General features: G+C 43.2%; 1 protein-coding gene across 1 annotated transcript in view; it reads left to right on the forward strand.

Moving 5' to 3' along the window:
* The window catches only part of LOC136885746 (cyclic nucleotide-gated cation channel), a 651,252-nt gene that overhangs the window by 626,613 nt on the left and 2,003 nt on the right, over positions 1–22,636 (forward strand). Inside the window, exon 13 of the mRNA XM_068230217.1 lies at positions 551–745. Within this exon, the coding sequence (XP_068086318.1) occupies positions 551–745 (195 nt within the window). The remainder of the gene's footprint in view (positions 1–550; positions 746–22,636) is intronic.

Below are 22,636 nucleotides of genomic sequence, written 5' to 3' on the forward strand. Positions count from 1 at the left end.
GCTAGCCGATCGGTCTTTTATAAGAATGTACCTTCAGCAGGCACACAGTGGATTCTGACTCACATTGCAACACAAGCTTTCTTCCATTGATGCTCTCACGCCAGTGTTTAGCCATGTGCAGTTTCAGCAACGCCGTCTCGCAAAGTCCATTTGAATTCGCCAGTGAAGTGATCTCATTAGCTAACTTCGGCATCTGATAAAATGACAACAGAACGAGATATCTAGCGTAACAATGTCTTTCAAACGGGAATATGACACATCAGTAGTCCATTCATAGCGGCACTCAGTTCAGTTCCAACGTTACAGCGGGGGAGCGTCTTACACCGGACAATACATACTCTTAAACGTGGGCAACCTCTGCATAATATCTCACAGTCAAGTTTTAATGTATATTCTCCTGTAAATTATGTTTCCAAAATGTTATGTTTTAGTGTAGGTCTCCTGTAAAGCGTATTCGTCATATGCGTATACGTTATAACGGGGTTTATACTAAAGATTGTCTGACTGACTTTATTTTCTTAAGCTATGTTGAGTGTTGATGATGTGGCAGGTCGTGCTGCTCGGGGGTACGGTGCCTGTGAACCTCAGGTGTCGCACTACGGCTCAACAACCACGCCCACTCAGCTGTTGGAGACCACGCCCCTAGTCGCTTCCTGTACCAGCGAGCACTCTTCTGCCTCGCCAATCAGCGGAGATCTGCCTGCTGCGAGAGTAGCTGGTACCAAACTACTACATTCTAATCATAGTAAATGTTCTATCTTATTATTCATCATTAATTAGACTAAGCGCAACATCCAGTGCTGTGCTGTGCACAACTCCAGCTCTGGTGGGATAGCTTCCTCTAACCTCAATAAGTAAATTGTCGCTTTCAGATGAAACAAGAAATCCTCGTTTGGTGTGTTCCCTAGTTATCGCAACTCTCGCGGCTTTTCAGAGGGGTGAGAGGCAGTTATAGCCTGGACGTTTGAAACATTAATCACCGGCTCGCTTTTTATTATGAGTAGCGTGACCAACTCTTGAAGAAATGAATGAGGGAAAAGACCATCAAAACAGATCCACAATTTTGGAGAACAGCTACATTTTTAGCTCTAATTTTAAAACAACAAACATTTTAAGAGGGAGTTACAGGGGGTTAAACATCCCCATGGAAATTTTACAAAAATATAATGAACAAAAACTGATAATAAATAATAAATTAATTAAACATTCAAAGACACTTGTAGAACTAACAGATCTGTTGAACCTATTTTCTAAGAAGTCTCGAAAGTTGGATTTTAGATTGTTAACTGAACATACCATTCGCTGTAAAACTGTTGACCTTGATCGTATGGTTCTTGTTGTGTATTTTAATGTATTATGTTGTCGTGTACTGCAATCTGAATATCAATATAATTCATTTGTATCAGTGTCTTGATAATGACAAGCCGCGCATGCGCGCACCACACACGCACAGGCACCTTCATTATGTTCTACCATCATTTTAATTATAACCTCCCCCCCTTATCACCACCATAGGCCGATGCTGTCTATGCTACTAGTTTCCCTCTATTTTTGACCAGAGGAGCACATGGCCAAGAACTGTATGCTATGAAGCGCGCTGTCGGCAGTCAGGTATCTTTGAAAATCTGCTGAAAGACGCAACGTAGAAGGCAGTGCTATGTTAAATCACAATAATAAAAATAGAAGACTTCATACGTTCATGCCTTTTGACCTAAATATGTCTTATGGCTGGGACTCATCCGAAAATTTCGATGGATGTCCAGATATTGTTACCTAGCAACCGTGCAGGCTATATCTTATGGCTGGTCGCCATCTGAAATTAGCAGCTGTTGACAGATGGCCCTGACCGGCAGACATATTTATGATTACTTGATTTTCGCAAAGGGAAAAGTACTTTTCTTTTCCACGAAGCCTGTACTAGAGTGTGTTAAGACTAATATTAACAATTAACTTTATGAATGTTCATTGAATCAGTAGTAGAGATGAACCAGCATAATTCCACACTGATGATATCATAGGTGAGATTTAAAGAAAATAGGAGCTTTTTCCCCATGATTTCCTTTCCTTAATTCCTCATAACAAAGTAAAATGAAGCCAATCTCACGACGATACACAATTGTTCTAACTTTTCCATGCTATGGCCCAAGTAGCTACATCCTACGAAGGTCTGTAAACGATATTTCATTTACATAAAATAACAGATCAAAATTTATGTATACTAGTGAACCCATGCTAAGAGCCTCCGTGGCTTAGGCGGCAGCGCGCCGGCCTCTCACCACTGGGTTCCATGGTTCAAATCCCGGTCACTCCATGTGAGATTTGTGCTGGGCAAAGCGGAGGCGGGACAGGTTTTTCTCTGCGTACTCCGGTTTTCCCCGTCATATTTCATTCCAGCAACACTCTCCAGTATCATTTCATTTCATCTGTCGTTCATTAATCATTGCCCCAGAGGAGTGTGACAGGCTTCGACAGCCGGCAAAATTCCTATCCTCGCCGCTAAATGGGGACTTCATTCATTCCATTCCGACCCGGTGGAATGACTGGAAACAGGTTGTGGATTTTCATTTTTCAGTGGACACGTGCTGCCACACAGTATTCCTTATAAACAGATCAGATAACTCGTCTTGAAACGCCTGTCACACTCATATCGTTTATAACACTTCTTTCCTTACAATATTCTCCGTGCTTCGCTTCAACCATTCGGCCGTATCTGGATCTTAAACATTTTCAAACGATCCTGCCCGAGATAGCGCAAGATACACCTGGCCGTGGTTGTATACTGGTTCGGGGATATAGACTGTCCACTTTTTCAAGAGTTTGTCCCTATTGTCATACAGAAGGATAGTCGACTTGATATCTTCCCGTCTGTACTACGTACGTAGTAGTATGCAACTTATTAGGAACGTTCTGCCATCTGTTGAGTATATTCAGAAGCTAGGGAAGGTCAGAGAATCAAGGAGTATCTAACAGAGAACCATCAACAGAGGAAGTTACAGAAAAAATCACAGATACAGTCAGAAAACGGCGATTGCAATATTGTGGTCACTTATATAGGATGGATAATAACAGGCTCACAAGGAAAATTTTAAACTTAGCCTTATCAATGAAAAATCACAATAATTGTCTAAAGGAAATCAGTGAAGACCTAAATGAAATTGACATTAATGAAGAAACCATTCAAGGCAGAACAAAATTCAGAACCTTAATCATCATCATTAGTCGTTGTGCTCATTACTGAGCGTCGTGACCTCATAACTTCATCATTTCCTTGTTGCAACCTTGACAAGATGTCCCCATCCCGAGCGGTTTTCACATTTCGTCAATATGACCTGAAGTGGTAGCCCAGTGATCTTCTTCGCCTGATCTATCCATCTGCTTGCTGTTCTTCCTCGTGGTCTACTGCCTTCAATTTTGCCTTGTAAAATTACCTTTTCCAAGTTCTCTCCATCTCGTCTTAAAATGTGGCCAAGGAACTGGAGGTAACATTCACTCACACGGGAAGATTGGCGTTTCTTGATGCAGAGTTCGTCCAAAATGGAAACATTAGTTCTTTTTCTGTCCAGGATACACGTAGCATTCTCCGCCAACACCACATCCCAAAGGCATCAATGCGCTTTTTGTATTTAGCATTCACGGTCCAGGTCTCACAGCCGTACAAAAAGACGGAGAACACTAGTGATTCTACCAAGCGCATCTTCGTGGCTTTTGATATTGCCCACTTTTTCAAGAGTTTGTCCCTATGGTCATACAGAAGGTTAGTCGACTTGATACCTTCCCGTCTGTTCGTACGTACGTAGCAGCATGCAACTTATTAGGAACGTTCTGCCATCTGTTGAGTATATTGAGAAGCTGGGGAAGGTCAGGGAATCAAGGAGTATCTAACACAAACACAAATTTTCTGTAAAGTCCACCCGAATGAACACAGGATGGACTGAACATCGTAAAAAAGAACACAGCGAGAGGATGAAGAGATATTGGGAGGAGAAGAAGAAAAGAAAGTGTATGGCTTGACAGGTAGTAATCAAACATGGCTGCACGCAATGACATTACTAAGGATGAAAATCACATGTGTCAGAATGTTAATGAAAGTATTAGTCGGTTAGCAACCAGGTAAGTAGTAGCGGCGCTAAGGAGCTCGCCCTCCCCCACCCCCACCCCCTAATAATTGAAAATGAGCCCATCGTTTCCTGATAAGGGACGGTACAAGTTAGTTTTCAAATTTGAAGGAATTAATGTAATACACGTATACGGTACGAACACACACACAAGAAATGCATATTCCAACAAACCAAAACACGCTGACCGTCACAATATTAAGAAATAATGTCGTTCCAAGGACTAAATAATTGACTACTATTTACAACTCAACCGTCCATCGTAGACCTACTTAGCTACACTGACTGCCGAGAGTTATAAACAGGCTCGGAACTTCGGTATTTAGAGTTTAGATAAGAAAGATGTTTTAGTTACCGCATCTTCACTGACTACTGGGTTCTCAGAACTGGCTAATTACTTCCAAAGCCTTGTTCATTGTTGTGAGTGGCAGCAAGCGATGACTATTATTGGAACAGGTTGGGAAACCCGCATTATTTCATAAATAACTACCGTACTCCTATTGACGAGAGAAGCTCTGCACTGCGACAGCCTAAGTTTGAAATAACTCTCTGTAATACAAATGCTACTGTGTTGTGTGCTGTACCTTTATCAATATTTAAAATCTCTCTTCTGCTACTGAATTAAGAAACAGTCGCGGGCATCTCACAAGCCATGCCCCCCCCCCCCACCCAGCGGGATCTACGTGATCCTTATCGCCGCCATTGCAGCTCAGTGCATAATGTATTGCGAGTTAAAGTAAGATTTCGCCTTCATTTATTGGAGTGATCATTTTATTATTTGATTTTATGATTACTCAAAGTTGGCTGAACTTTGAGACCTATCAATGTCTCATCATTCACCCGCAGGTAATTCTAGAAAGAATAAAAAATGGAGCATATCGGTCCAGTAGAACGGACGAATGGATTTGCTAAAGCTGTTTTTGGTAAACTTTTTTAATATATAGCCAACGGCCGTAGCCGTGTTGAAACACCGGATCCCGTGAGATCTCCGAAGTTAAGCAACATTGGGCGTGGTCAGGAGTTGGATGGGTTGCCACGCGCTCTTGGTGGGGGTAAGGGAATGGAGGAGCGGAAAAGAACTGGCCACCCTACCGCACGTAAACTCCGGCTCAGGAACACCTCTGCGGAGGTTCGGACCTGCCTTCGGGCAGAATAACCCTTACCTTACCTTTAATATATAGATAGATATAATATATGGATTTTAAAATGGACATGTTGTTGGGCTGAGAGCAATGTTACTATATAGAACAATTTGCCCAGAAGAAGGGTTTCTGCATTCGGAGGGCTTCGGCTATGCTCGGTTATGACGTCAGCCAGTTACCCACCGCCAGTCTCGCTAAAAGTCTGCGCAGTAATACTGTATGTGAGTTTCTTTAATACTGTATTGTGCAAGTGAGTTGCAGTTTTGATTTCATAGTTTCATGGTGCTTTCTATGACTATTCCTTGTGGTGAATAGCTGCTTATTATGCGAGTTTTATTTTGTGTTTGACTTGAATTTATTTGTCTCGGGTTGCATATCAACATGCCTGGCACGAGGTGTACGGTTGCTGTGTGCAATAACAGCTGAATGAAAACCAGGAAAGATCTCTCCAAAAGTCATATCAAATACTTAAGTTTCCCCAAAAATTAGGAACTAAGGAAGAAGGGGATCCAAAATATAGGCGTGATGGAAAGTGAAACCCAAATTCGTGCCGGGTGTGTTCCAAACATTTTTCTGATAGCGATTTTAAAAGGTATCTAAAGGGCGAATTGTTAGGGCTTCCTCCCAAACGTGTGTTTAACAAAGACGCTGTTCCGTCTAGAAACTTACCAGTTCAGGTAACATTCACTTTATGATAACAGAACTGTTTGTCCATCCGTTTGTTCGCTTGCTTGTTTATTGGTCATATTTAATGCTCAGTTTTGTTTAACTCGAGAGTACTTTATCGGATTTCAGTAGCGTAGTGTGGCCACTAAAATCGTATTAGCAATAACCACGGTCTTGTGACACGATTAGCTCTTGTATTGTACATTATTGTGTTCGTTATCTACTATTTACAAAGTCAGTTTGAGCAGCTATAGGGGACATACGAGCTAATAACTGTTTGCTTAAAACGTATCGCAATCACTAAATTCGATCAGAGAGCAGGTATCTGTGTGACGTCACGATTCACACTCCAATAGCCAATGACCGCAAGCCAGCCGTTGTGGGTAACCTGTTATATACTAACCTTAGTCTCGGGGTCTATCCGGAATTATCGTAAGTAAGCAACCGGTGTACATCATATGGATGGAAGCACGACGCCATTTTAGTGGACGTAAAGGCATAATTTTGGAATATGTTGATATTGGACGTATTGGACATATAAAGGGAGGCTTTAAACAGAGCAAAGCAAAGCAATGATGAATAATTTTAACGGGAAAACACGTACACCGCGGGAAATGCCTTTCCACAGCGAAGTGTTTACAAGTGAACTGCCCAGTTCAAAAGGGGTCACACGAGCGTGAAGGATGAGAAAGATCCCGGCCACCATCTGCAGCCGTAACTGTTGCCAATATTGAACAAGTGCGTGATATGATCCTGAATAACAGACGAGTGACTATTGATGACGTGGCAAACCGAATGCACATCAGCCATGGTTATGCATATGAAATCATGCATATCAGGCTTAACTTTCACAAAGTCTGTTCTAAAACAACTCAATGAAGAGCAGAAGCGCAATCGTATGAGAATCTGTCAGCACTTACTGGACCGTCATGCTGACGAAGGTTAAACGTTTCTGAAACGGATCATCACTGGAGATGAAACATGGGTTCACCACTTCGAACCAAAGAGCAAACGTCGGAGTATGGAATGGAAGCATCCACTATGGCAACATATTGTCCCCGTATTGTGCTGAAAGTCTTGTATGAATTTTCGCCCCTGGTGCACCCTCAGACCACAAGAAACGAATTACGGAACGCTGTTCCTCCTTGGTGCAAACAGAGAATGGATAACGCTGAATCCTACCACAGACGTAGACAACGGTGCCATCTAGAGACTGGTGAGCACACAACACCATGGAGGTAACAATTAGAGTAAAAATGCAGATACTTATTGACTTCCCCTCGTAATTTGAAAAAATCGATATTTCACACTGTCGTCATTTTATTAGTTGCTGAAGTTAGCCAAGCAGATCGCTTCGCGGGAGAATTCAAATGGCTTGAGAGGAATGCCCGCGTTACCCTAGCGTACTTGTTATGGCGCGATGCTGTCAGCTCGAAGGTCCTTGTTCAAAGCCCACCCATGGCAAAGGTTTTGTTTCTTCGATTGTTGCTCACAAATCGGTATTCAGCCACGTGAAAAATTAGCAACACCGCCTCGCAAAGTGATCTGATTGGCTAACTTCAGCAGCTGATAAAATCAAATACACAATACTGGACACTCCCGTACTAAACTGAGCGACATGTTGACAGTGACACACCTGGCGGTCCGACTTTAAAACATCAGGCAACAAAAGTTGGAGGTGAAATAATGATTTCGTTTTGTACCAATCCTTGGCTGAGTGATCAGCGTTGAGGCCTTCAATTCAGAAGGTTCCGGATTCGATTCCCGACTGCAACGAGGATTTTATTCGCGTCTAATTAATTCTTCTGGCTCGGATACTGGATGTTTGTGTTTTATTCCAACACGTTTTTCTTCATATTCAGACAACACACTACACTTCCAACCACCACAGGAACATGCAATAGTGATTACCAGACCTCGGACTTTTAGGTGTTTAAATGTTATTTTACCTGCCTAAAATACATTCCAAAATAATTGTATGCAGCTTAATTTTCTTTCTTTCTTTCTTTCTTTCTTTCTTTCTTTCTTTGTTTCTTAATCTGCTTACCCTCCAGGGTTGGTTTTTTTCCTCGGACTCAGCGAGGGATCCCACCTCTACCGCCTCAAGGGCAGTGTCCTGGAGCTCGGGGATACAACTGGGGAGGATGGCCAGTACTTCGCCCAGGGGCCTCACCTGCTATGCTGAACAGGGGCCTTGGTGGGGTTTGGGAAAATTGGAAGGGATAGACAAGGAAGAGGGAAGGAAGCAGCCGTGTCCTTAAGTTAGGTACCATCCCGGCATTTGCCTGGAGGAGAAGTGGAAAACCACGGAAAACCACTTCCACGATGGCTGAGGTTGGAATCGAACCCACCTCTACTCAGTGGACCTCCCGAGGCTGAGTGGACCCTGTTCCAGCCCTCGTACCACTTTTCAAATTTCGTGGCAGAGCCGGGAATCGAACCCGGGCCTCCGGGGGTGGCAGTTAATTACACTAACTACTACAGACTCAGCTTCAATTTTACGTATTTTAATAGGCACCAAATAAAAACCATGTTTATTTTGCTAAATTGATAATAAGTCGCTAAAGGGAAATATAAAATTAGTTTCACTCATCGCCTTGCTGTAAACGTCACAGATTATAATTTTACCATCCGCTGTAAAATGCGGAAATTTTTGTAACCTCTTTTTAATTAAAGGCAACTTGGAATCTATTCCTCCTTACAGCCGCCTGTTCATCCTAGCTCTGACCTGCTTCTCGCCACATCAATTTGAGGACCTTGTTTCTTGAATTTTATCAGACTGAAAGCTTCAGTATTCTCCAGTTGACGAATTAAGAAATGATAAGGTCCTGTTCTCCCATTTCCGAGGCCAAAGCGTAACTTCTACCTTATTCAGTACACTGAAGCTATGCCATATCTCAAGAAACATTAATTAGAAGATAATGCTATGAATCAAATTTTAACATGTACAAGAATTTTTCTAAGAAAGTGATGGACAGTTTTATATAAAAACAGAATGTATTGATTTTAGTGTATCTTTTAAACATACTAGGAAGGGCATGGGTTCGTCAATTTTAAATTATTAGACAGTAATAATTCTGGATTCCCTCCCCCCGAAACCCCATGGCACTACAGCCCTTGAAGGGCCTTGCCCTACCAAGCGACCGTTGCTCAGCCCGAAGGCCTGCAGATTACGAGGTGTCGTGTGGTCAGTACGACGAATCCTCTCGGCCGTTATTCTTGGCTTTCTAGACCGGGGCCGCTGTCTCACCGTCAGTTAACTCCTCGATTCTAACCACGTAGGCTGAGTGGACCTCGAACCAGCCCTCAGGTCCAGGTAAAAATCCCTGACCTGGCCGGGAATCGAACCCGGAACTTTGCAACTTGCTTTTCTTTGTAAGCAAGAAGAAGTAGTAATAAAATATTATCTATGTTGTCCGTCTCTGTGGTGTAGTGGTTAGTGTGATTAGCTGCCACTCCTGGAGGCCCGAGTTCGATTCCCGGGTCGGCCACGAAATGTCAAATGTCATACGAGGACTGGAACGGGGTCCACTCAGCCTCGGAAGGTCAGCTCAGTAAAGGGTGTTCGATTCGTATGTCAGCCATCTCCAAAGTAGTTTTCCGTTTGTTTGTTTGTTTTTTCCCACTTCTCCTCCAGGCAACTGCGGCGGTGTTATCTAACTTAAGGCCACGATCAACTCCTTCCCACTTTGCTGTCCACCCCTTCCAAGCTTCCCACTACCCACAAGGCCCTTGTTCAGCTTAGCAGGTGAGGCCGCCTGGGCAAGGTACTGGTCTCTCTCCCCAGTTGTATCCGGGACCAAAAACTCTCTCACTTCAGGACACTGTCCTTGAGGTGGTAGAGGTGGGATCACTCGCTGAGTCCGAGGAAAAAGCCAACCCTGAACGGTAAACAGATAAAGAAAGAAAGAAAGAAAGAAAGAAAGAAAGAAAAGAATGTTTATGTTACGAGAATGTACTTTCAAGTGTGAAGGATTCAGGAAAGCGAGTCATATTACTGCGCTTCAAGATCAACTGTAGTCCTCTTAAAAGGATTCGCTTTAATTACTTCGCGGATCTACTCATGCCCGTCTGGCTTCGTCTCCCCAGGAATTAACCTGATTAGGTAAGGCCATTCAAAGACGTGAATCTGAAATAAAGATTGGCAATTAGAAACTTGAGTAGATAACCCAGTTTCGCTAGTGTAGGATGAGAACAAGCTGCTGGATTCCTGATCGTCGATCCAATGCCTCCTGCTAAAGCTTTTACATTTCTTTCTTTTATGTATTCAATTGGTTGAACTTCAATTATTTAATTTTTAACGTTAATAATTTCAATACGGAACAATGAAATTTTTATCTTTAAAAGCTTAACCTAGCAATTTAAAATGTGAACATACAACTCCAAACTGTTTCACATCTGCCAGCGTTTTGTATTTCCAGACTTTTCTTTATCATTTTTTTCACGTTGTAATAACATTCCCCTTGTTTCACAGCATGCCCTTTCAGGTTTAAACGGCTTCGTAAAAATAGTGTTCGCGAATACCTAAAATATACACATTCAAACACAGCAAGTAAACATAGAAGAGAATTGCAAACAGTCTGCTAAGAAGAAGTATTTAAAATAACAGAATAAAACTCGGAGTAAAGAAGGACCTAAATAAAATAATTTAAACTGTGTTCTTGGTTGCTGGAAGCGAGCCGTAATAGTCCTTGTACCGCAAGGATCAATCAGTCAATCACTACTGATCTGCACTTCATGATTTTCTTCTCTCCTTGCCTTTCCAGTATTTCTTCATTTTATTCACTATGTCCCCTCCTCCTTTCATCCAGCCAGATTTCCTTTGCTTCTTCTCCGTTTTCATGGAACGCTCCAAGCTCTTTTTTTTTCTTTTCTTGTGATACCCAGCTCAGCAATATCCTGTTTAAAATTCAACGAAACATCGGATTTTGTTCTTTTTATTAATTTTTTATCGAAGTGATCTCTTCGTTAGCCTCTTTCGATTCATCCGGACCAAATGGCCTTCATTAAGGTACAGCCCCCAGCATTTGCCTGGTGTGAAAATGGGAAACCACAGAAAACCATCTTCAGGGCTGCCGACAGCGGGGTTCGAACCCAGCAGGCTGTTGTCTGGTCTGATCTGATTGGCTTCCCTGGAGTATATATGCAGGACCGCAGACAGTCCAGTCAGAGTATATCCCAGGGGACGGACCACGCTGTAGTTGCTTGGCAGGTGGTCTATGCTTGAAGGTCCAGGGGCTCGCTGTTGATGCGTGCGCTCTTGGCGGCTGATCGTGGTACTATAGTACTGAGGGTTGTGCGCTTGACGGCAAAAGATGGCTCCCGGATGCAAGCTCACAGCTGCGCGACCCTAACCGCATGGCCAACTCGCCCGGTGGTCAGAAGATTAGGAAGTACTATAAAAATCTCTTTGCCACTGAAAGAATATACTGTACATGCAAACACAATATGTACTTACATTTCCTTATCACGAGGGAAAGTGAAGAAAGACCGCGATTCTTTTGCACGTCATAATTATTGCAGCCAAACACAGCACATATCTTTCCACTCATGTTGAGGGGAGATATAAAGGAATGATACATGCTACTATTTACTCATGTTAACTTACTGCAAACGCATAATTAAATAACAACAACTTCACAAACAAATACACGTGCTCTTATGAAAGAATCTGTAACTCCAGGTCACTCCGCTAGACAGAGTTCTAATCGCTGGTGGTGGTGGTGGTGGTGGTGGTGGTGGTGATTATTGTTTTAAGAGGAACAAGTAGGCAACCATCCTCCATATAACACTAATCAGAGAGAAAAAATGTAAGGGGTCTGGCACTTCGAAAAATGAATGTAACCGCCAAAGGAAGACAAGGGCCACGAAGGGCGTGAAAATGAAAGACTCCCTAGGCCTCCATACGTAATACCAACGGGGTCGGAAAAGAACAAGAGTTGACCAAGAGAGGTCGGTAGGATATATGAAAGTGAGGAGCCTGGCACAAGTAAGCGGAAGCAATGCCAGGACTCATCTAATGGCCTCGTGGTCGCCAACCCACGCTCCAAAGTTTAGAACCCCTGGGGCCCCTTTTAGTCACCTCTTACGACAGGCAGGGGATACCGTGGGTGTTATTCTACCGCCCCACCCACAGGGGATCTAATCGCTGTCCCTCGATATCTCGCAGACTGTCCTGTATTTGCTACCTATCACTAAATTCCATAAGTCATATTTTACCTTTTTTACGATTATGTTAAGCTAGTTTTTAGGAAATATTTGCTTGCATATTTTGTACTTCTTTATGTCATAAGCCAACGGGTGTAGCCCTGTTGAAACACCGGATCCCCTGATATCTCCGAAGATAATCAACATTGGGCGTGGTCAAGATTTGGATGGGTTGCCACGCGCTGTTGGTGGGGGTTGAGTGAACGGAGGAGCGGAAAGGAACTGGCTACCCTACCGTACGTAAACTCCAGCTCAGGCACACCTCTGCGAAGGTTCGGACCTGCCTTCGGGCAGAATACGCCTTTACCTTAGGTCATAAACTTACGAAACCTAGGCATCATAATTGTTTATATATTCGGTATATATACATCTTTTACGTTTTATACATATAATTCATAATTCACACGAATGAAAATTTAAGGAAATAATTAAAGCGAAATTCAAGCGACGGGGGTAAGTTCATTTCGCGAAATAACGCGAAAATTTGTTTCCTTTTCACGAAATCGTGCATAAATTAATGCGGAGGAAGTCATGGCCTGGATGTTTATGCAGTAATAGGTTAGAATCAAACTTACTGAAGCGAGTAACAAGTAGAGTCTACCTGCACGACGGTAATGTTATGAGGTTTGCATAAACATTAGGGTTCGGCCCATTATAACCCCTAATTATTATGCAAACCTCATAACATTACCGTCATGCGGGTAGACTCTACTTGTTACTCGCTTCAGTAAGTTTGCATTCTAACCTATTACTGCTTAAACATCCGGGCCCTAGTCATGGCACTGTTCTTGATGTAGAGGAAGCTGAGGGAAGGCCGGGGGTAAAGGAAAGGGAGCGGAAGGCAGTTCAACAGTAGATGAGGTATTAAGATATACGTCCATCAGAATCAGAAGATATACGTAGAAGCATTACTGTTTGAATTGCCAAACAGATATTGGATAGGTATTTTTATGACAAAAATGAAATTTTAAATGAATCCCTCATAAAAGTAAGAGGTACATTTAAAATATGAAAATACAATACTTTTAGTGTAGGGGCTGCCTGACCGAGGGGTAAAGGAGTACTCGGTTCGCTCGGAAGGACGTGGGTTCGAATCCCCATCAGGAAGTCGTAATATTTAAGAAACGAGATTTCCACTTCCGGAGGTCCACATGGCCCTGAGGTTCACTCAGCCTACACCAAAACTGAGTACCAGGTTAATTTCTGGGGGCAAAGGTGGTCGGGTGTAGAGGTAACCTATCTACCCCCACCAAGTGCCGAGTTACGGATAGTAGAAGCCTTTACCTTCCACCCCTCCAAGGGCCTTCATGGCCTGTACGGAGATGAAATGAAATGTCGTATGGCTTTTAGTGCCGGGATATCCCAGGACGGGTTCGGCTCGCCAGGTGCAGGTCTTTCTATTTGACTCCCGTAGGCGATCTGCGCGTCGTGATGAGGATGAAATGATGATGAAGACAACACATACACCCAGCCCCCGTGCCATTGGAATTAACCAATTAAGGTTAAAATCCCCGACCCGGCCGGGAATCGAACCCGGGACCCTCTGAACCGAAGGCCAGTACGCTGACCGTTCAGCCAACGAGTCGGACTGTACGGAGATGACTTTGCTTTTAATACTTTTAGATATCAGGCTGGCACGGAAATTTTCAAATTTCTTTGTCAAGAATCATTTATGGCTCCACGTCTAACCCCTGCTATCACCGCCAGGTTACGCAATCGAATGCCAGTAATGGAATTTTGTGAATGAGTTTTCAAGTACTGCATGCAGGAGAAAGTTCCCTCTAAATTGGGAGGTTTAAAACGCAGATAGTTTAATATGTGAATCGCGGGGAAGTTAAAGGGGAACATGGATTATCTGAAAGCTTCCCGTAGCATTCCCTCATCGTCTACCCTCCTTTGGCTACATTCTTGCTGTTCTGTATCGCTAGTGACCTATCCAAGGCTTTTGATAGGAATATTGCTGACAGAAATGGGGGCTAATGGAATAGACAAAAGGGTGGTTGAATAGGCGACTAAATATCTCAGAGAATTAGAAGAGGTGAGTCATTATCTGATCCTGTATATATTGTTACGTGCCAGCCCGGTGGTAGCCAGTTTTGGTACTCCCAGGAAGGGGCTGGTGACTCAGACGACCTGCGATCTCCCAGCCGTCTTGTGGGGTGGGGTCGGCCTTTCCGTGTATTGCTCTCGTAGGCCGGCTTACCTGTGAGTTTCTTGGAGATTCGACGGAAATGTTCTGCCTCTAGTGTCTGGCTCATATCACGCGAGCTATAAAAAGGAAGGCTAGCCGCGGACAGTCAGTGCTGGACTCGGAGTGACAGTTGGGCTCCGAGGTGGAGTCAGTGTTGGACTCGGAATGACTGTTGGGCTCTGAGGTGGAGTCGGTGTGAGACTCAGTGTGTTGGAGTTCGGTGGCTGGGCTGATGTCGACAGAGGTGTTCGCTGTCGCTAGTGTCCCACCAAGGTCTAAACCAGGAGAGTCCAGTGAGTGGGGTGCAGACGACAGAATGGAAGACAGTACTGTGTGTTCGTGTAATTCTGTGGACTGAGGATCGCCGTGAGCCAGCGAGGGAACCCGTTGTCGTGAGTGCGAGGATAAATGGACCTGTGTTAATGTTCGCTGTTGTGAGTATCGTCCTGATGTTGAATACTGTTGAGCTGTTTAGTTGTTCGCTGCATGTGACTGTGTGAATTATTGGACTGTCTGTAGAGTCGAACCAACGAACAGGCTTCGTGTGTCGACTGGCCCGTAGCCCTGTGTTCAGATCCAGCGGTCAACACAGAGCTGCTGCATGAGGTAACTAGACTTGGGGAAGTGAAAGTAAAGGCCCGCTCCCACCTAGTGGAATGGAATGGAATCGAACCGAACAGAATTTGTTTTTAACATGTGTTTAAATGGGAGATAGAGATGGCGATCGCCACGCCGAATCGAATCGAACCGAACGGAACAGGATTCTCTGCCAAGAATATTTTTCAACTAGCGGAGTGGAATCGAACAGAATTATTAAGATTCGTGTAACTTCGTAGACGGTCGGGTCGAGATCTTTCGGACGACCATTTGGCGGCAAATGTGTATCGCCTTCAGCTGGAAAGTCAGCTGTTTCTTCGATACGGTCGGGAACGTTCCGTTTTGTGTTAGTTTTTTTAATTTATTAATACAAGACACGGAAAAACTTGTCAGTTTAATTCAAAAATATAATTTCCTCTACTACAAGACCCGCGAACATTACAACAACAACGTAAAAAATAATGCCTTTGAGGAAATAAGCAAGGCTATGAAAAACCAAACTTTCTGGAATATTCAATTTTGTGGTAGGTTACTGTAGTCTATATACAATTTATTTCATAATTTTTGTTGACTTCATCACAAAATCATGTTATGTTGGAGTCCACATACGGTATATCAGTACGATAATCGACGCCACATCTCATATGGGATCTATATTTAAGTGTTTATTAGATTTACAGTGAACGATTTTTAAGTGGCATTCCCTAGGTTTCAAACTGTCGTACCGGTATATGTGTTCCTAACAAATAGTAGGCTACTGTATACTAAATTGCTCTGTTGTGGACAATAAATACACTTCCCAGTCTTTAATTAATGTTATAGAGAGTTTCCGTGTGGTTAGGGCCGCGTAGGTGTGAGTTTTCATTCGGGAGATTGTGGGTTCGAAACCCAGTCGGCAGCCCTGAAGATGGATTTCCGTGGTTCCCCATTTTTCACACCAGGCAAATGCTCGGCCTATACCTTAATTAACGCCACGGTCCTAGCCCTTTCCTATCCTATCGTCGCCATAAGACCTATCTGTGCCGGTGCGACGTAAAGCAAATTGTGAAAAAAAATAATGTTGAAGCTACCTCATCTTGCCACAGGACACAATCTGCTGCATTAAAGTTGTTTTAAAAATGATCACGGACTCCCAATGCATCTGAGGTAGCATTTCCTCCTGTAAAACTGAACTTTTCTGTTAAATTCTACTATCTGAAATAGTCGTTGAAATTGCAATATAGTAACTCTGAAGTAAGCCTACCGTCGCAATAAGCATTCAAATAAGTTTGAATACTCTTCTTTCGGCTCTCTTGTTAATTTCATGCACCCAGAAACTTCTCCGATCTCTCGTATTTTTCTGCCTCCTCACAACTTCTATCAGACCGTCCATTGCTGGCCTGAAGTTTCCTGTAGAAGCCCGTTCGATTCTATTCCGCTAGATGTGAGTGGTCGAGTGGAAATTTCGGCTGTTCGGCTCGATTCGATTCCACTTGGTGGGAGCGAGCCTTAAGTGTCCCCAGTCCCCAGCTGGACCTCCCGTTGCGCCATAAGGACGGGCAATTTGTAAATAGACAGTAATAAGTAGGGCCCGGATTTTCATGCAGTAACCGCTTAGATTGCAAACTAATTTGGTTAGTAGGAAGTGTCGGCCACCCGCTCTTCCATAATGTAGCAAGAGTAACATAAATTATAGGGGTATTGATGGGCCGTACCCCTATTGTTTATGCAAACCCCGTAGCATAGTCGTTGTGAAGGTAGACTACACTTGTTACTCGCTTCAGGAAGTTTGCATTCTAACCTATTACTGCATAAACATCCGGGCCCTAGTAATAAGCAAGTGTGGCCATTCATACCTGGCTGGAATGTGTGCGTGCATTCATTAGGTCATCTTGAAATAAAAAGTAATGAAACAGATGGAGTTGTATTCGCAACAATATTAAGAGAAAGACCCCACTGGGCAGCATTATTAGACGTTTATGTTTTCTTGTGTATACAAATGATACGAGTGAAGAACCGTAATCACAGATAAGGCTTTCTGCAGATGATGTAGTTAATAAGCTACAGGATTTTGAGCGACTTAACGTCTCCATGGATAGCAGAAAATGGTATCGTGGTAAACTGGATCAACATTCAGGTTGCTCGCAGTTGTAATTACTGTGTTGATACGAGATCTTAATTAATTCTTAATGTTACTTGTTTTACGTCCCACTAACTACTCTTTTACGGCTTTCGGAGACGCCGAGGTGCCGCAATTTAGTCCCGCAGGAGTTCCTTTACGTGCCAATAAATCTACCGACACGAGGCTGACGTATTTGAGCACCTTCAAATACCACCGAACAGAGCCAGGATCGAACCTGCCAAGCTGGGGTCAGAAGGCCAGCGCCTTAACCGTCTGAGCCACTCAGCCCGGCGAACGGAGATCTTTATTGGTGTAATCATATAAAAGGGATTTGAATAAAGATTACACATCTATTCATATAGTTATGAGGGTGTTTAGGGGTTGTACGAGGGTGAGTCAATAAATAAGTCGCAAAACTGAATTGAGGCAAAAATAATCAAAGTAACTTCCTGATATTTATTTCACTTTTCCACATATTCACCCTGTACAATCATGCACTTATCCCATCTCTTTACAAGTCCTTGAAAGCCAGCAGCAAAGAAGTCCTTTGGTTGCTGTCGCAGCCAACGTGTAACCTCATAGATTACGGTATCATCTGTATCAAAATGACGGCCACTCAAATGATTTTTTAGGGGTCCAAACAGATGAAAATCACTGGGGGCTAAATCAGGACTGTACGGTGGATGTTCCAAGCGCTCCCCATCTCTGATGCTTTTCCTTCCATGGTTAGACTTCTGGATCCAATTGAACACAGCTTCCCGTGAGAAACAGTTTTCCCCATAGACGGGATGCATTTCGCGATGCCCTTCTTCTGTGGACAGTCCTTTGGCCCACAAAAAACGCACAACTGCACGCTGTTCTTCTCGACACATGTACCATCGTGCACTAACAGCCTCTGACTGACTGAGTGCCTGCGAGATGTCGTTCAAGAAGCATACATATGCTGCCATCTGCTGGCAAAACTTGCGCGCGTAATTTCAAATGGTATAAGGCACACACATGTTTGTGACTTATTTATTGACTCACCCTCGTAGTAAGGGTGTAAAGGAGAAAGGGTATAAGACTCTGGTAAGACCCCAATATTTGAGTATAGTTTCGAAGGTGATGATGATGATGATGATGATGATGATGATGATGATGATGGTGCTTGTTGTGTAAATAGGCCTAACATCTAAGTCACCGGCCCCTAATGGTACGAAATGAGATAAAATGCAATGACAATTTAAAAGTACAAAATTCATCCAGTGACCAGAATTCAAAACATGATGATGAATGAATGGATGAATATGAATTTAAAACAATCAGTGAATCCGACCCGCAATGCCTCACCTTTCCAGAAACTATATTACTGACCAAGTGAAGGCTTCCAAAGCACAATCCTGAATCGATGAAATGAAATGAAAATTAAATGGCGTATGGCTTTTAGTGCCGGGAGTGCCCGAGTACAAGTTCGGCTCGCCAGATGTAGGTCTTTTGATTTGACTCCCGTAGGCGACCTGCACGTCATGATGAGGATGAAATAATGATGATGAAGACAACACATACACCCAGCCCCTGTGCCAGCGGAATTAACCAATTCTGTTTAAAATTGTCGACCCTGCCGGGAATCGAACCAGGGACTCTTGTGACCAAAAGCCAGCACACTAACCCTTTAGCCATGGAGCCGGACATACTGACTCGATGATGCTTGTTGTCTAAAGGGGTTCAATATCCCGGTCAACGGACCCTCATAATGGCACTTATCGCTAGTAAAGTAGAACCATGGTATCTCTCAAGTTGCAGTACTAATCAAAGGTAGCGTAAACACACGGTGTTCCGAACATTATGGTACTAATCACAAGTATTGTACGTCGTACAGGTAACGCACACCTATGGTGTTTCTCACATAATGGCGCCACTCGTAGGCAACGCAAACCCATGGTGCACCTCACATAGGTGTACTAATCACAGGGACTCGTACTATCCCGTGGTGTTTCTCACATAGTGGGTAGAAATCACAGGCAACGCAGACCAACATTGTCGCTCATATAGTGGTATTAATCACAGGTACAGGTACAAAACTACTGTGTACCTAACATAGTGAGAGGTACTACTCGCAAGTAAAGGCGGCCCATGGCTTTCTCCAAGTGAGAGGTACTACTCGCAAGTAAAGGCGGCCAATGGCTTTCTCCAAGTGGTTTCATGGTTTTAATTCAATCATCCCTTGGTCGCCCCTTTTACTCGCCACTTACGACAGGCTGGAGCTACCTTGGGTGTATTCTTCGTCTGCGTCCGCCACCCACAGGGGGTAGAGAGAGTATGGTTTCAGTGTATGGAATCCTCACCAAGATTACTTGATACAAGAAATGCAAAAGATCCAAAGGAAAGCAGCACAGTGTTGTGGGTGCTTTCTGACAAAACAGTAGTGTTACAAAAATGTTGGAAACATTGGACTGGGAAGACGAGCTGCTCGTCTAAGTGGGATGTTCCAAGAGATGGCTTGGTATCACATCAGTAGATGAATAAGCTTGAGTGAAATATCTGAAGGTATCAAAGATCATGATTAAAGCCCGGATTTTTATGCAGTAACAGGTTAGATTGCAAACTAATTTGGTTAGTAGGAAGTGTCGACCACCCGCCCTTCCATTATGTAGCAATAGTAACATAAATTATAGGGGTTCCGATGGGCCGTACCCCTAATGTTTATGCAAACCCCATAGCATGATCGTTGTGAAGGTAGGCTATACTTGCTACTTGCTTCAGTAAAGTTTGCATTCTAACCTATTAATGCATAAAAATCCGGGCTCTAATCATGACAAATGAAGATAGCTCGAATTCAAGAGGACAAATTGAGCTGAATGTTCATTAATAGGATGAAAAACTAGTTAATCGAATAATTTACCAAGGGGAATGTTCGATAAATTCTCAAGTTCTTCGAAATCTTTTAAGAAAATACTATGTAAACAATGTTTATCTCTCTAATTTGAAATACATGCAAACAGCACCCTCGTGTAAGCACATATGGCCTCAGCTACCGTGTGCAGACATTTCAATTTGACGCCATCTGGCTGTCTGCTCGTCAATTTCGACGTTCCGTTTTACTCTAGGCCTACTAGGTGGCAGACAGGGTAAACGGAAACTCTCTTGTGCGTCTGTGGTTGAGATTTAATGTATTTTGTCGCGTAATCAGCAAATGTATCACCAGAGATCTTTAACATGCCGACACATGGAGTGTCCGCCCTTCAAAAATCCGACTACCCCTGCCGCTATCTTGGGATCCGAAGGCCGACACTCTACCACTGATCCAGAGAGGCAGCTCATGTAAGCACAAATCAAACCGTCCTGACAGTGTGTGTCCAACCTTTGTCCAGTTTCTCTACAGCGTCAGGTATGAAGAGAGATGAATCTTATTAGCAAGTTTTATGCCCGGATGCCCTTCCTGACGTCAACCTCAGCAGATGAGTTAATGAGAGGAAGTGAATGGTATGATAGCTGATAGTAGGAAGGGAGAGGGTGAAACCCTGCGCCGGCACATAGCCTACTCCTGTCAAATAGAACCAAGGCTGAACGTGTCCATCCGACGAGCGAATCGCCATCAACAGTGTCAGGTGGTGATTATTATTTTGAGAGGAAGTACAACTAGCCAACCATCCTCTATATAACAATAATCAGAGAGGAAAAATGGAAGATAGACAATGGCTATGAGCGGTGTGAAAATGAAAGAAGTGGTTTTCCGTGGTTTCCCCACTTCTCCTCCAGGCAAATGTTGGGATGGTACCTAACTTAAGGCACGGCCGCTTCCTTCCCTCTTCCATGTCTATCCCTTCCAATCTTCCCATCCTCCACCAAGGCCCATGTTCAGCATTGCAGGTGAGGCCGTCTAGGCGAGGTACTGGACATTCTCCCCAGTTGTATCCCCGACCCAATGTCTCATGCTCCAGGACATGCGTCTTTCTACAAAACTGAAATTGATTGTCCCGTATTATCGCTTTTGAGGATTACTTTTGAATAAAACCATTCCATGGTCACATTGTAGTGAGTGTACGGTTTTCTTTGGACTGCCCCTCAAGCTGATTGGCCTGTAATTATTAACCTGCTTTATGTCTATCACCCTTCTCTTCGTACACAGGGGCTATATATACATGAATTGGTTTCACAATTGTTTGTTTCCTTTTCATTTTTTTACAACTTATTTTACGTCACACCGACACAGATAGGTCTTGTGGCGAAGATGGGATAGGAAAGGGCTAGGAGTGGGAAGGAAGCAGCTAGGGCCTTAATTAAGGTTGCAGCCACAGGACAGCATTTGCCTGGTGTGAAAATGGGAAAACATGGGAAACCATCTTCAAGACTGACTTCTGACAGTGGGGTTCGAACCCACTACCTCCCAAATGCAAGCTCACAGCTGCGCACCGCTAACCACACAGCCAACTCACTCGCTGTGTTACCATAAAACTTAATGTCATTGTTACACAAAGTGGCCCGGTAGTAAAGTGCAATATGCTGGGGGATGTTAGTACGTATCATTGTGAACAAAACAAATTGATATGAACATGATATCTTTACCATACATTTGTCAAGATATACCTGTTCGAATGTCAATGTTGAAAAATCCAATTATTTCTCATTCTTGTTTAAGTGGATGAAAGAACTCCTTGTTTGTCCTGTAAATCAAAGGAGATTGTGACTACGGTTGCAAGCTAAGCGGTCTGGGGTCATAAGAAGCCCCAAGTAAGGGGGGAATTGAGAAAGAGGAAGGTTACTGTCCCACGTCATGACAGTCTTAGCTCTGTTTCTTCGTTTGTGGGAAAGAAGTAATAATCTATGATATTTCAGCCAATGGCAGTGGTAGTAGGTGCAGAAGCTATGGATAATGGCATATTCACCACTACATTATGTTACAAATCGGGTGGGTGGTTTGGTCCCTGGCAAGCATAATCAACACATCTCTTCTCTAAAAATGATTCCCAGGTAAAAAGAGCAGCATTGGAAATTAAATATTATGTTATAAACCTAGCATGGCAGATACTATATATCTACTCCCTTCTTGATATTAACAAAAAGCATGTGCTGGCTGAAAGATCAATCAATCAATCAATCAATCAATCAATCAATCAATCAATCTATCAATCAATTGCCACTGCTCTGCATTTAGGGTAGTCACCTAGGAGGCAGATTCCCTATCTGTTACTTACGTAGCTTTTTCTTAAATAATTGCAAAGAATTTGGAAATTTACTGATCATCTCCCTTCGTAAATTATTCCAATTCCTAACTCCTCTTTCTATAAATGAATATTTGCCTAAATTTGTCCTCTTGAATTCCAACTTTATATTCATATTGTGATCTTTTCTACTTTGAAAAACACCACTCAAATTATTCATCTACTAATGTCATTGCACGCCATCTCTCCTCTGACAGCTGGGAACATACAACTTAGTCAAGCAGCTCGTCTCCTTTCTCTCAACTCTTACCAGCTCAAACCTTCCAACAGTTTTGTAATGTTACTCTTTTGTTGGAAATCATCCAGAACAAAATGAGCTGCTTTTCTTTGGAGGGTCCCATATACTGGAACCATACTCTAATTAGGGTCTTAACAGAGACTTATTTGCCCTCTTCTTTACATCCTTACTACCTTCA

This window comes from Anabrus simplex, chromosome 14, assembly GCF_040414725.1.
Source record: "Anabrus simplex isolate iqAnaSimp1 chromosome 14, ASM4041472v1, whole genome shotgun sequence".
Lineage (NCBI taxonomy): Eukaryota > Metazoa > Arthropoda > Insecta > Orthoptera > Tettigoniidae > Anabrus > Anabrus simplex.